Here is a 12,339-nt window from a genome sequence, read left to right as displayed (position 1 = left end):
GTTCAAGGACTGTTCATGTAGTATTTCAAGGCTGTTCAAGGACTGTTCATGTAGTATCTCAAGGCTGTTCAAGAACTGTTCATGTAGTATTTAAATGCTGTTCAAGGACTGTTCATGTAGTATTTCAATGCTGTTCAAAAACTGTACATGTAGTATTTCAAAGCTGTTCAAGAACTGTTCATGTAGTATTTTCAAGACTGTTCAAGTACTGTACATGTAGTATATTCAAGGCTGTTCAAGGACTGTTCATGTAGTATTTCAAGGCTGTTCAAGGACTGTTCATGTAGTATTTCAAGGCTGTTCAAGAACTGTTCATGTTGTATTTCAATGCTGTTAAAGAACTGTTCATGTAGTATTTTAAGGCTGTTAAAGAACTGTTCATGTAGTATTTCAAGGCTGTTAAAGAACTGTTCATGTAGTATTTTCAAGGCTGTTCAAGGACTGTTAATGTAGTATTTCAAGGCTGTTCAAGGACTGTTCATTTGGTCTTCTGCTTCAGTCCAATAAAGATCGCACGTTTCCTGCAACAGGCCAAACTCAAGAAGCAGGCCTTTGAGATGCTCAGACGACAACGCCGACAACCGCTTCCATATCACGAAGCACAGCTGCACAAGTTTGATAGGTAAACCTTATAATTTTAATAAATTCATTTTTTTATGCCCCCGGATCGATAGATCGGGGGTATATTGTATTTGTCCTGTCTGTCTGCCTGTCTGTCATTCTGTGGAAAACTTTAACCTTGGTAAAACTTCTGCAATTACTTTTGCAATATTGAAGATAGCAACTTGATATTTGGCATGCATGTGTATCTCATGGAGCTGCACATTTTGAGTGGTGAAAGGTCAAGGTCAAAGTCATCCTTCAAGGTAAAAGGTCAAATATATGGCTTCAAAGCGGCGCGATAGGGGGCATAATGTTTATGACAAACACATCTCTTGTTTTATTTCAGGATTTCTTTTTCAAAATAATTCTACACACTTATTGTTTACTTGTCAATAAGGTTGGAGTGGCGTAGTGGATATGTTTTCTGTCTATCGACCAGAAAGTCACAGGTTTGATCCCCTCTCTGGGAACATTTGTTCAATATCCCTGAGACACTGAGAACTGGTTTTACCCAGGAAACAGACTTGAGAGCATTTTAATAAGCCTTAGGCTTTTGGTGCCATTGAGCTCAAATAAATAGGTTTAAACTAATCAATAACAACCATTTACTTGAAAAAGTAATGTATAGTGATCGAGATTAGATTAGGAGTTGTCATATCTTGTCAGGAATGTTCTTATGAAAAATGACATTGGACACGAAATACTGATTCTATACAATAATGAAACTATAAATCACCCCATTGGTGCAAAAAGGTATTTTGTGCTTTCGAATTTCAATATCATTTGGTACCTTTTTGCATTTTGGGGGCGATTAATGATCTATTTGAGCCTCTGGTTTAACCTCAAGTAATGATCAAGCTAACATAAATATTTTAAATAGTTATTTCAGCTTGTAATGAACTCAAGGTTTATAGGTTAAAGCCACTTGACCTTAGTATTCAAGATTCAGAGATTAAACCCACTTGACCTTAGTATTCAAGGTTCAGAGATTAAACCCACTTGACCTTAGTATTCAAGATTCAGAGATTAAACCCACTTGACCTTAGTATTCAAGATTCAGAGATTAAACCCACTTGACCTTAGTATTCAAGGTTCAGAGGTTAAACCCACTTAACCTTAGTATACAAGGTTCAGAGGTTAAACCCACTTGACCTTAGTATTCAAGGTTCAGAGGTTAAACCCACTTAACCTTAGTATACAAGGTTCAGAGGTTAAACCCACTTAACCTTAGTATACAAGGTTCAGAGGTTAAACCCACTTGACCTTAGTATACAAGGTTCAGAGGTTAAACCCACTTGACCTTAGTATTCAAGGTTAAGAAGTTAAACCCACTTTACCTTAGTATTCAAGGTTCAAAGGTGAAATCTACTTGACCTTAGAATGTGAAGGACATCAATATAAGGCTTTTAACCTTATTTTACCATTACCTTTTATTTTGATGGATTTCAATCAACACTGATTTATTTCCCCCTGACAGAAAGCAGTTGGTGACCCTGTTCAGGAAGTCCCTGACCCTCTGGAGTGACCACTGCAAGGTCAAGGTCACAGAGATTCATGGACATTTCCTTGAATGGCACAGGTAACCAAATATGAGTACTCTCCTATGGTTTGATTTCTTAATGTTTAAACCTTTTTAAGCGCTGTCGTGCAGTGTGTTTACAATGATCTTAATAACTAAACTGCTAAAATAACAGATTTTTAACCAGGTTTTTAACCAGGTTTTCCGAAGGAAAAAACTGGTTATTAGATTGGCGAATGCGGGCGGGCTGGCGGGCAGGCGGGACAAGCTTGTCCGGGCCATAACTATGTTGTTCATTGTCATATTTTAAAATCATTTTGGCATATTTGTTCACCATCATTGGACGGTGTGTCGCGCGAAATAATTACGTCAATATCTCCAAGGTCAAGGTCACACTTTGAGTTCAAAGGTCAAAATTGGCAATAAATGAGCTTGTCTGGGCCATAACTATGTCATTCATTGTGAGATTTTACAATTATTTGGCACATTTGTTCACCATCATGGGACGGTGTGTCGCACGAAAGAATCACGTCAATATCTCCAATGTCAAGGTCACCACAACTTAAAATAGATTTATTTTGAAACAAACTTACAAAGGGGGTTAATTTTGTTTGTTCATTTCAAAAGTTCAGTTTGAGTTGTCTCCCTTAATCAGATTTTTTTTCACAATGAAAACCTGGTTTTGTGACAATTTTGTCCCTTGTTAAAATATAAATTGTATACATGTATCTCTTTATGAATATACTACAACACTAGATGGGCATAGATCACTGTAGTTGTTGTGCAAGATTGTCAGTCTTATGATTTCAAGTCTGGCATTATCTATGGGATGTTACTTCAACCTTAGTAGTTTATACTCATGGTGAGCTTCTAGGATACCCCGTTGTCCATCAGTCACTGGATGTGTTTGTCTGTTAACTATCCCCTCTCACAATTTCTCCTCCTGAACTAATAGGCAAATTTCAATAAAACTCCACAGTAATAATCCTTGGGGGACGCTCTTTCAAAGTTCTTTTTTTCTGGTCCATTGCATCTGTAGGCCATTGTAGCCAAAAATAGATTTTTAAAATGATAAAAATCTTCTCCTAAACCTCAAGAGTCATTTGTTTAATATCTGGTGTGCTGCATTGTATGGTTGACCTCTTCTTAATTTATTATGCTCCCCCAAAATTTATTTTGGGGGGAGCATATAGTCGCCGCTTTGTCTGTCCTTGTGTGTGTGTCTGTCTGTCCGTCCGTCCGTGCACAATTTTTTCCGGGCTAATTCTCAGCAACTAATGACCGGAATTCAATGAAACTTTATGGGAAGCTTCACTACCAAGAGGAGATGTGCATATTATCAGCGGGTTCTGATCGCATGATTTTTCACAGAGTTATGACCCTTTGAAATTTTCTATAAAAAATTATTGTCCCCCCACCTACTGTGCCCTCAAGACCTTTTCTTTTATCTGAATATATAGTGCAATAGTGTGACAAAAACAAACTTTCTCCAATGGTTTCTTGTTTATTCCTCTGGGATCAAATTATGCCCACCTATTAATTAGTTGTTTGATATTTTATGATATACCATATATAGTTTTAAGTTATCTAATTTGTGTCATAATTCTTAACCTAGACAAAACCCTTTATAGTTATAAACACATCACAAACTCTGCAAAAAACAGTTTTTCCTACATTCCCCCGGCATATCAGGTGAGCGACATAGGGCCTTACGCCCCCTGTTATTTTTTATTTGCTCCCTTACTCCACAATTTTTGGGCCAAATTGCATCGAGCAACCGATCATTCTGTTTTGGCCGTATTTTTATAACTAGTATAATTATGCCCCCCTTCGAAGAAGAGGGGGTATATTGTTTTGCACATGTCGGTCGGTCGGTCCGTCCACCAGATGGTTTCCGGATGATAACTCGAGAACGCTTAGGCCTAGGATCATGAAACTTCCTAGGTACATTGATCATGACTGGCAAATGACCCCTATTGATTTTCAGGTCACTAGATCAAAGGTCAAGGTCACAGTGACTCAAAATAGTAAAATGGTTTCCGGATGATAACTCATGAATGCTTAGGCCTAGGAGCATGAAACTTCATAGGTACATTGATCATGACTGGCAGATGACCCCTATTGATTTTCAGGTCACTAGGTCAAAGGTCAAGGTCACAGTGACTCGAAATAGTAAAATGGTTTCCGGATGATAACTCAAGAATGCTTATGCCTAGGATCATGAAACTTCATAGGAACATTGATCATGACTGGCAGATGACCCCTATTGATTTTCAGGTCACTAGGTCAAAGATCAAGGTTACAGTGACTCGAAACAGTAAAATGGTTTCCGGATGATAACTCAAGAATGCTTATGCCTAGGATCATGAAACTTCATAGGTACATTGATCATGACTGGCAGATGACCCCTAGGGATTTTCAAGTCACTAGGTCAAAGGTCAAGGACACAGTGACTCGAAATAGTAAAATGGTTTCCAGATGATAACTCAAGAATGCTTACGCCTAGGATCATGAAACTTTATAGGTACATCGATCATGACTGGCAGATGACCCCTATTATTTTGCAGGTCACTAGGTCAAAGGTAAAGGTCACAGTGACTCGAAACAGTCAAATGGTTTCCTGATGATAACTCAAGAATAATTAGGCCTAGGACCATGAAACTTTATAGGTACATTGATCATGACTGGCAGATGACCCCTATTGATTTTCAGGTCACTAGGTCAAAGGTCAAGGTCACAGTGACAAAAAATGTTTTCACACAATGGCTGCCACTACAACTGACAGCCCATATGGGGGGCATGCATGTTTTACAAACAGCCCTTGTTTATCTTAAAATTGTTCTGATGTTTCTGTTGAGATTATCTTGTTTCTAATTTTCAGTTCATTTGCAAAGCTGCAAGAAAAAATAGAAATGCTCCAGAAAGAATTAAGAGCTACACATTCTGCAATCAAAAAATACACAAGACAATTTCAGGTATTGTAAACAGCAAAAAATACACAAGACAATTTCAGGTACTGTAAACAGCAAAAAATACACAAGACAATTTCAGGTACTGTAAACAGCAACACAAGACAATTTCAGGTACTGTAAACAGCAAATGATGTTCATCTAAATGATTGGGAAACACAGTTTTAATGAATGTTTTAAATTATCAACTGCTCATAGCATACTGGGGAGACACGATGCAGTCTCATAGCATACTGGGGAGACACGATGCAGTCTCATAGCATACTGGGGAGACACGATGCAGTCTAATCAGGTTGTACGCTGTTTGCTGCTCCTCAGTACCGAAGGGTTCAAAATGAAGCCTTTAAAACTCGAATCTAGTAAGAAAGGTCTTAAATTTAATATGATTCTCTAAGGGACAACATTGGCATCAAGGTTCATATCTGAGTTGTGAAGGTTTAATGTTTAACTGGGAACTAATCATAATTGTGTGTTACTGTACGATCAATTGATATTCATTGGCAGGACATTTTGTGGTTAAAAAAACAACACGTTGTCATGGACCCGTAAATTGGTGGATTACGAATTTTGGAAAAAAGGGATTTGCTTTGGCAAATTTCCAATGTGTTTGTGTTATATTTGTTGATTTGTAAACTGACAAAATCTAAGAACATTTATTTTTTACAATCTTTTAATACAGTACTGCATGCCCTTACCGTTGTGCCACACATTTCGCAGGTTAATCGAGACCTGCTTTCAATGCAGAGCTCAGCCAGCGGAACCAGTCTAGTCTCGATGGACCAGGAGAACGTGCTGTCACCGTCGGTTACCAACGGAGACACACCATCGCCGCGAAACAGTACAGCATCCAGTGGCCCATTTGTGGCTGTGGCCAAGCGAAGAGAACTTGCGGCCAATCTCGTGAACCAGTAAGGCCCCTGCTTGGTGAATGGTGTAATTTATTCCGAGTTTATTTCCAGTATGTTGTTTTTAAATCATTCCCAAGTTTGTTCCCTTACTTCATGACTTCCTTCGCTGTTCAACTTCAGATTCTGACTGCTGATGAGTCACATGTATGTATTAAAGGGACTTGTTCTCAGTTTGGTAAAATGACAATTTTCAAAAAATAATTTCATGGATTCAAAAAAGAATTGATACATTATATTTAAAATAACACTCGTGACTAAAAAAAATGTTTAAATTATTTGTTCATTAATTAAAAATTGTTGTTCATAATCGGCAAAATAATATAGCATTCGTAATGTTTCTCCTTGATAATTTGGACAAGAAGTGTAGTAGTAAAATCAAGTTTATAATTCAATAAAACCACCATGGCGCAGTGGTAGTGCACTAGCTTGTGCTTCCAGAGGACTCGAGTTTGAATTTGGGTTAAGCCAAGTTAACATATTTAATGTCTATTTAAAAAAATATGAATGTCTGTTAACAAGTCACTTTAAGGATGGCAGCAAATATTAAAATATATAATAATAGTGTTTTTTTTCTGAAATTGTGTATAGATGTTAAATTTTGTATCATGTTTAATGTAGTAAGTATTTAAATGTAATTTTTATACATAGAATTCACATGTGTTTATAAGTTAATTTTATATTTGTTGCCATCACTGATATACTACCATACCCAAATTTGACGACACATGCTTTTATCCTGACAGTTCCTATTTTCTTTATGTGTTTACCTAACTACAATCATTTGTGTGTTCCCGGAAACTGCAGTTAACCCAAAATGACACGTTATGTCTAACATCAATACCGCTTATTATATTCAGCTTGATACTTGCATGGATAATGTCTTGGAACACTATCAACACATCCGCGTCACCTGACCTCATTATGACCTTGACAGTGACCTTCTTTTTATGTCCCCCAGTCTATTCCGGGGGAAATATTGTTTTTGCCCTTTCTGTTTGTTGGTTTGTTTGCGTCAAACTTTAACATTGGCCATAACTTTTGCAATATCGAAGATAGCAACTTTAACCTTGGCCATAACTTTTGCAATATTGAAGATAGCAACTTGATATTTGGCATGCATGTGTATCTCATGGAGCTGCACATTTTGAGTGGTGAAAGGTCAAGGTCATCCTTCAAGGTCAAAGGTCAAATATATGTGGGGACATAGTGTTTCACAAACACGTCTTGTTTCTACTTAAAACTAAATAAAATCGTCAAAATTCTGTTTTCACAAATTACCATTTGCTTAACATTAATGCTGTTTACTAATATTTTTTTTTACTTCAATTCAAAACTCAGCTCTCACATATAGCTTGACCTCATTCGACCTTGATATTTTGAACTTTGACTTTTTAACATAAGCCAATGAATCATTACTGACAAGTCTTCCACTGGGTTCATGTTCGTTTATTGAACGCAGCATCTGGTCTTCTTTCTGATATTTCAATTTCTTTGTTGCTTTTATGTTCGTAGATTTATTATTGTAAAAAGCTCCTGCCAGTTTTGTATGCGCTAAAAGATACTCACTTTAAGATGTAAACGTATATAACAATAAATGTAGAGTTGAATCACTGAAATGGAAATAAATATTAAATGAAGTATCATTTTTGAAAAGGTGTCTTCTTTGTGACAGAGGGATCAATGGTTAAGTTTTTTTCTTGTGGTGTGTTCAAAATGTCTCCCTACAATGAAACAAAGTACCTGTTTATCTCCAAGGAAACAGCCTCAGAATGGTCTCAATAAGCTTTTGGCTTTTGACAAAATGGAGCTTGAATAAATCAGTTTCAACTGGACAAAAACTGGATGTACTATGATTTTAAATAGTAAGCTTAATCTTGGAGACTTACAAAGTGAGGATTGAATGTGACCCTGTTGTATAGCTAGATCTGCATAAGACCGTTTCAATAAATATCGTAGTACACATTTACAATACGATACATTTTTCGAAAATACAGAATTGCTAAAGTCCATATCATATGATTATAAATTTTCAGTACTTTATTAATTACATTGGCATCTCAAGCGCCGTATATATTTGACGAGCATGGCGAGCTAGTTCGTCTACTTATTAAGATTACAAAATCTCGTAAGTTAAAATTGTCGAACGATTGTTTATGAAACGGTCCCCCGTTCTTTATCCAATTCACTAGATTCACATTCAGCCTTTGATGCTCACAGAAATGAAAATACCCGCATAATTACTCTTTGCAGACTTGAAGAAGTACAGAGTGGGCAAACGGATATGAAGAGAATGATTAGTGAGTCAGACGACATTCAGGCCCAGAGCATGAGACTCATGTCACTTGACGATATGACCTTGATAGAGATACCATCACTTGGCAACATAGAAAACAGGACCACATGAGGGTCGTGTCACTTGAAAATATGACCTTGATGGATATAATGTTTGCTAAGCAACAAAGAAACATAAGACTCTCATGTCACTCACCAGTATGACCTTGATGAAGACACCGTTGCTTAGCAATATAGAAAACGGGACCACATGAAGGATAGCAGGAAATTGTTTATAATTGGACTTGATGACCTGTATGAACCTCAAAGTTTAGAAAAATCTGAGTGTGTTATTTTTATTTTCAGATTTTTAGTACAGTATTTGCAAACAAAAAGAGGTATTGAAATATTTAAACAATGCATATATTAAAAATGTGTATAGAAATAAACACAATATTATCTCTGTGATAGTTTTAGGCCATTTTTTTACTGTTTTATTTCTTTTACGAAATGCATAATTGTTTGCAGCTATTTTATTGTTATACTTATAGTCATTACAAAAAACACTTGGTGACAAATGTTTGGTTATGCTAGTATTGTTAATTAACAGTTGTTAAATGTTGTAAATTATATGCATTTTGACTGTTCCATGCATTTTAATCACAAGAATTTGTCAGTAGCTCAAAAAGATGTACTAAACTTTGACATTGTTATTTAGATGTTCAAAATGACAAAAGATGCATACTTTTTTAGTTCTTATTTATTTGGGTGTGTGTATAAATTAAGTTATGTATAAATTACTTCCTTTAAAATTGCGACTTTGTTGGCTTTGTCGTCTAGGTACTCTGTAACCCTCTAAGAAAATCTATATAATATATGTATTTTATATGTATGACTTCTTAAACTGGAGGTTGTACCGCAAAAGAAAAAAATGCTAAAAGGTATCAAGTTACCAAGAAGTCGAAAATTCACATAAAATAGATTAATCACCAGAGTGCTTATAAGATATAGACTTTAAAAATTGAAGTATACCTGGAAAACATTGGTAAGTTGTCTTTATTATTATATGATTTAAAATGTATACAGATACTCAAGATAATAACGTTAATACAAATAGGATGTTTGCTATTTTTGCATCAGTTTATGGTTTTGTAAAAATACTTAGATGATTTGTATAAATTTTCCCATGTGAGCTCATACAATGTGATATACAATAAAATAAATATGACGTACTAGTATGATGTATGATATGTTCATTATGTTATTCATTCACTTACTTTATGCATAACACTTCTGATTTTTTGTACATTCTTGACTGACAATTATCTATAAAAATTTAAAATAATTATATTTTGCACATATTCTTATGTCATTTGAAAGTACATTCTGTCATATTATTAGCTCGGCTGTTTTCGGAGTAAAACCCAAGGTATTGTCATAGCAAGCTCGTCTGCCGTGCGGTAACCCTGACATTCTGCTCTAAAATCGAAGTGCTTCCACCTACAACTTTGAAACTTCATATGTAGATGCACCTTATTTATTCAAAACTGCACCGAGCATTGGCACCTGTTTTGCGGTGCTCTTGTTTAGACATGGCCCTAGTCTCTAGTGTCCAGCATTTCAAGAAAAGTAAAATGGATACATGTTATTTTTGTAACTCATTGATTTTACGCAACAATTAAAAAAGGTTGTGTTGACACCTTCCAGATTTTCATGAAACTTTATGCAGGTAATGAACATGTTTAATTGTTGTATTTTACATATTTTCTTCTGTATAATTCAAACTGGCAGAATGGCAGCAATCTTTGATTTTATTTGTCTGCCTTTACACTTGTAGATTAGTATGTGACTTAGCCTCAATAAAGTTTAAAATGGCTTGCTGATACTGGCAGTCATTTTTGTAGTTTACGGGCTAAACTATTATGCAGTATTTACACCATCATTTTCTAGTTCCAGATTTACTGGACAATTATGAGTAACTGATTTACCTGGTTTAGGTTGTTATTTTTCTTTTATTTTGTTTATTATAGTCTTCAATATGTTTATATAATAAATTCTTTTAGTTTGTTGTTGCATTTAATTATGAAACCTATAGGCCTATCATACTAACGTGTGAAATCCCATTCAACCATTCCTTACTATGTAATTAATTTTGTGTATTTTTATATTAACCCTTTACCACTTAGGTAGGTATTTTGACGCATTTTTAGTCCCATAGAAAGTTAAATTTATTTTTAGACCTTTCTCACTAAATTCAAACTTTTAAGGCTTCATTTCCAACCCTTAGATACTGATGAGCAGCAAACAGCATAAAACCCGAACAGACTGCGAGTTACTGGAAGTTCTTGTTTTATGCTGTTTACACATAGCCATCTCACTTTGCTTCTGAGTGGAAAGGGTTAAGAGACCTTGCTAATCAGTAATGTAATTAGAATTTCTGAAATGTGAACACTTATATGAAGTATGTAATTTTAAAATAAATGTACCACAAATTGTAGAGGGGACTTAATTGATGATTACTCATTACCTTAACTCAGCACATATTTTAGAAGCATTTTTATTGCAAATATTCATTACATGCATACTTGCCATTTTTCTGCACCAAAGTTCAGGGATACAGTACAAATCCACAAATAATGTTTCTTTAAACAATCCCTGACAGTATGAAAGAAAAAAGTACTTTTCATGCAATGCAGTGTTAAGTTTTTATTCTGATCCTGATCTCAATATTCAAACAACTAGTATCTACAATACCTAGTTTTGAGTGACTCTGCTATGTTTGAATTTTTCTGACTGTTTATACTAGTCAAACTAACAATATGCTTATACGATGTGTGCAAGTATAAATTGGCATTTCAGTTAAAGTTTTACATGGAAACTTCAGACCAACCAGATTTAATAAAACTGAAATCCTCAGTTCCTATGGTAACCAAATTGCATATTTGAGGTATGCATGTATAAAACTTTGATTTGTATCAGTTTGCTATGTTCGTTACACTTTTTTTCTTGTTATACATTTGTCTACACTTTTACTTTGTTTCTTGTTACATATTGATATAAACAAATATTTATAAAGATGTTTGAGTTGTATTTATTTGTGTAACCTAGTGAAAGTGCACAATTCCGCTCAATTCCACACACAAAATACAACGTGCATTATAGAGATATGATTCAATACAATTATTTGATATTTTGCTGAAAGATATTGTATGTTGGTGACGTCTTGTGCTGGGACATGAAACTGAAGTAAAGGAAAAAAACTTGTTTGTTATTGTGATAAACTAGGACACTCACCTGCCCCGGTTCTTCTAGTTGAGAAAATGTGTGAACAGGCTGTTGGCAAAGCTGAGTTTAGAGAGACCATGGGGATGAGCTCTGTCACTTCTGGGGGCAAAGCCTGCTGTGGCTTAGAAGGCATGTGCGGAAGTGGCAGTCCTTGTTGCACGTCACGCCCACAAAGGGGCTTGCAGTCGGGGGAAGGGCGGCGGATGTTTTTTGCAGGCTCCTCTTTCGAGTTGCATGCACAGATAGGCTTGCCTCAGCCACCTCGATGCCTCTATGTATTGATTTGCCAGACGGTGCGATCTTTGGCCAGAGTCTCCCAGGTGTATGAAGCGATGCCCCAGGCTTTGAAGTCTCTCTTGCAGGCATACTTGTACCTGAAGGCTGCTTAACCCACAGGCCAGTGGCAAGCTTAATGTACATGACGTAATTTGGTACACGCCCATCCTCTGTTTGGCGCAGATGACCAAGCCAGCAGAGGCATTGTTAAGTAAGAAGGGCGAACATGCTTGGAATACCATCGCGTTATAGAATGTCACTGTGCGGGATACGATCCTTCCAAAAGGCGCTTTAGGTACGGCATGTGAAAGGTGTTGAGGCAGCGGTCATGTTGCATGAGGGTGGTCCAGGTTTCAAAACCATACAGCAGGATGTTAGAAGCTTCTCCCAGACTCTCTTTGACAGTCTGGCCATGGCAGCTGAAGCCTTTCTGATGCGCTTGAAAAGCTCAGCATTGATGGACAAGTTTCTGCTGATGATGGACCAAAGCTAGATGAAGTCGTTGACC

The 12,339-nt window shown here is 36.2% G+C and overlaps 1 protein-coding gene across 3 annotated transcripts in view; it reads left to right on the top strand.

Moving 5' to 3' along the window:
* LOC127881282 (serine/threonine-protein kinase TBK1-like) overlaps window positions 1–11,348 on the top strand; it is a 33,243-nt gene extending 21,895 nt beyond the window's left edge. Inside the window, exons 13-17 of one of the 3 annotated variants that reach the window (XM_052429031.1) lie at window positions 500–622; window positions 2,081–2,182; window positions 5,004–5,097; window positions 5,836–5,999; window positions 8,250–11,348. In XM_052429031.1, coding sequence (XP_052284991.1) covers window positions 500–622; window positions 2,081–2,182; window positions 5,004–5,097; window positions 5,836–5,999; window positions 8,250–8,403 — 637 coding nt within the window. In that variant the 3' untranslated portion in view covers window positions 8,404–11,348. Of the gene's footprint in view, window positions 1–499; window positions 623–2,080; window positions 2,183–5,003; window positions 5,098–5,808; window positions 6,050–8,249 lie in introns of all 3 variants that reach the window. The other 2 variants (XM_052429030.1, XM_052429032.1) reach the window with 2 other exon arrangements.
* Window positions 11,349–12,339: the final 991 nt, after the last annotated feature.

The sequence above is a fragment of the Dreissena polymorpha genome, chromosome 5, assembly GCF_020536995.1.
Source record: "Dreissena polymorpha isolate Duluth1 chromosome 5, UMN_Dpol_1.0, whole genome shotgun sequence".
In the NCBI taxonomy this organism is placed as follows: Eukaryota; Metazoa; Mollusca; class Bivalvia; order Myida; family Dreissenidae; genus Dreissena; species Dreissena polymorpha.
This window is presented reverse-complemented; position numbering and strand designations above follow the sequence as displayed.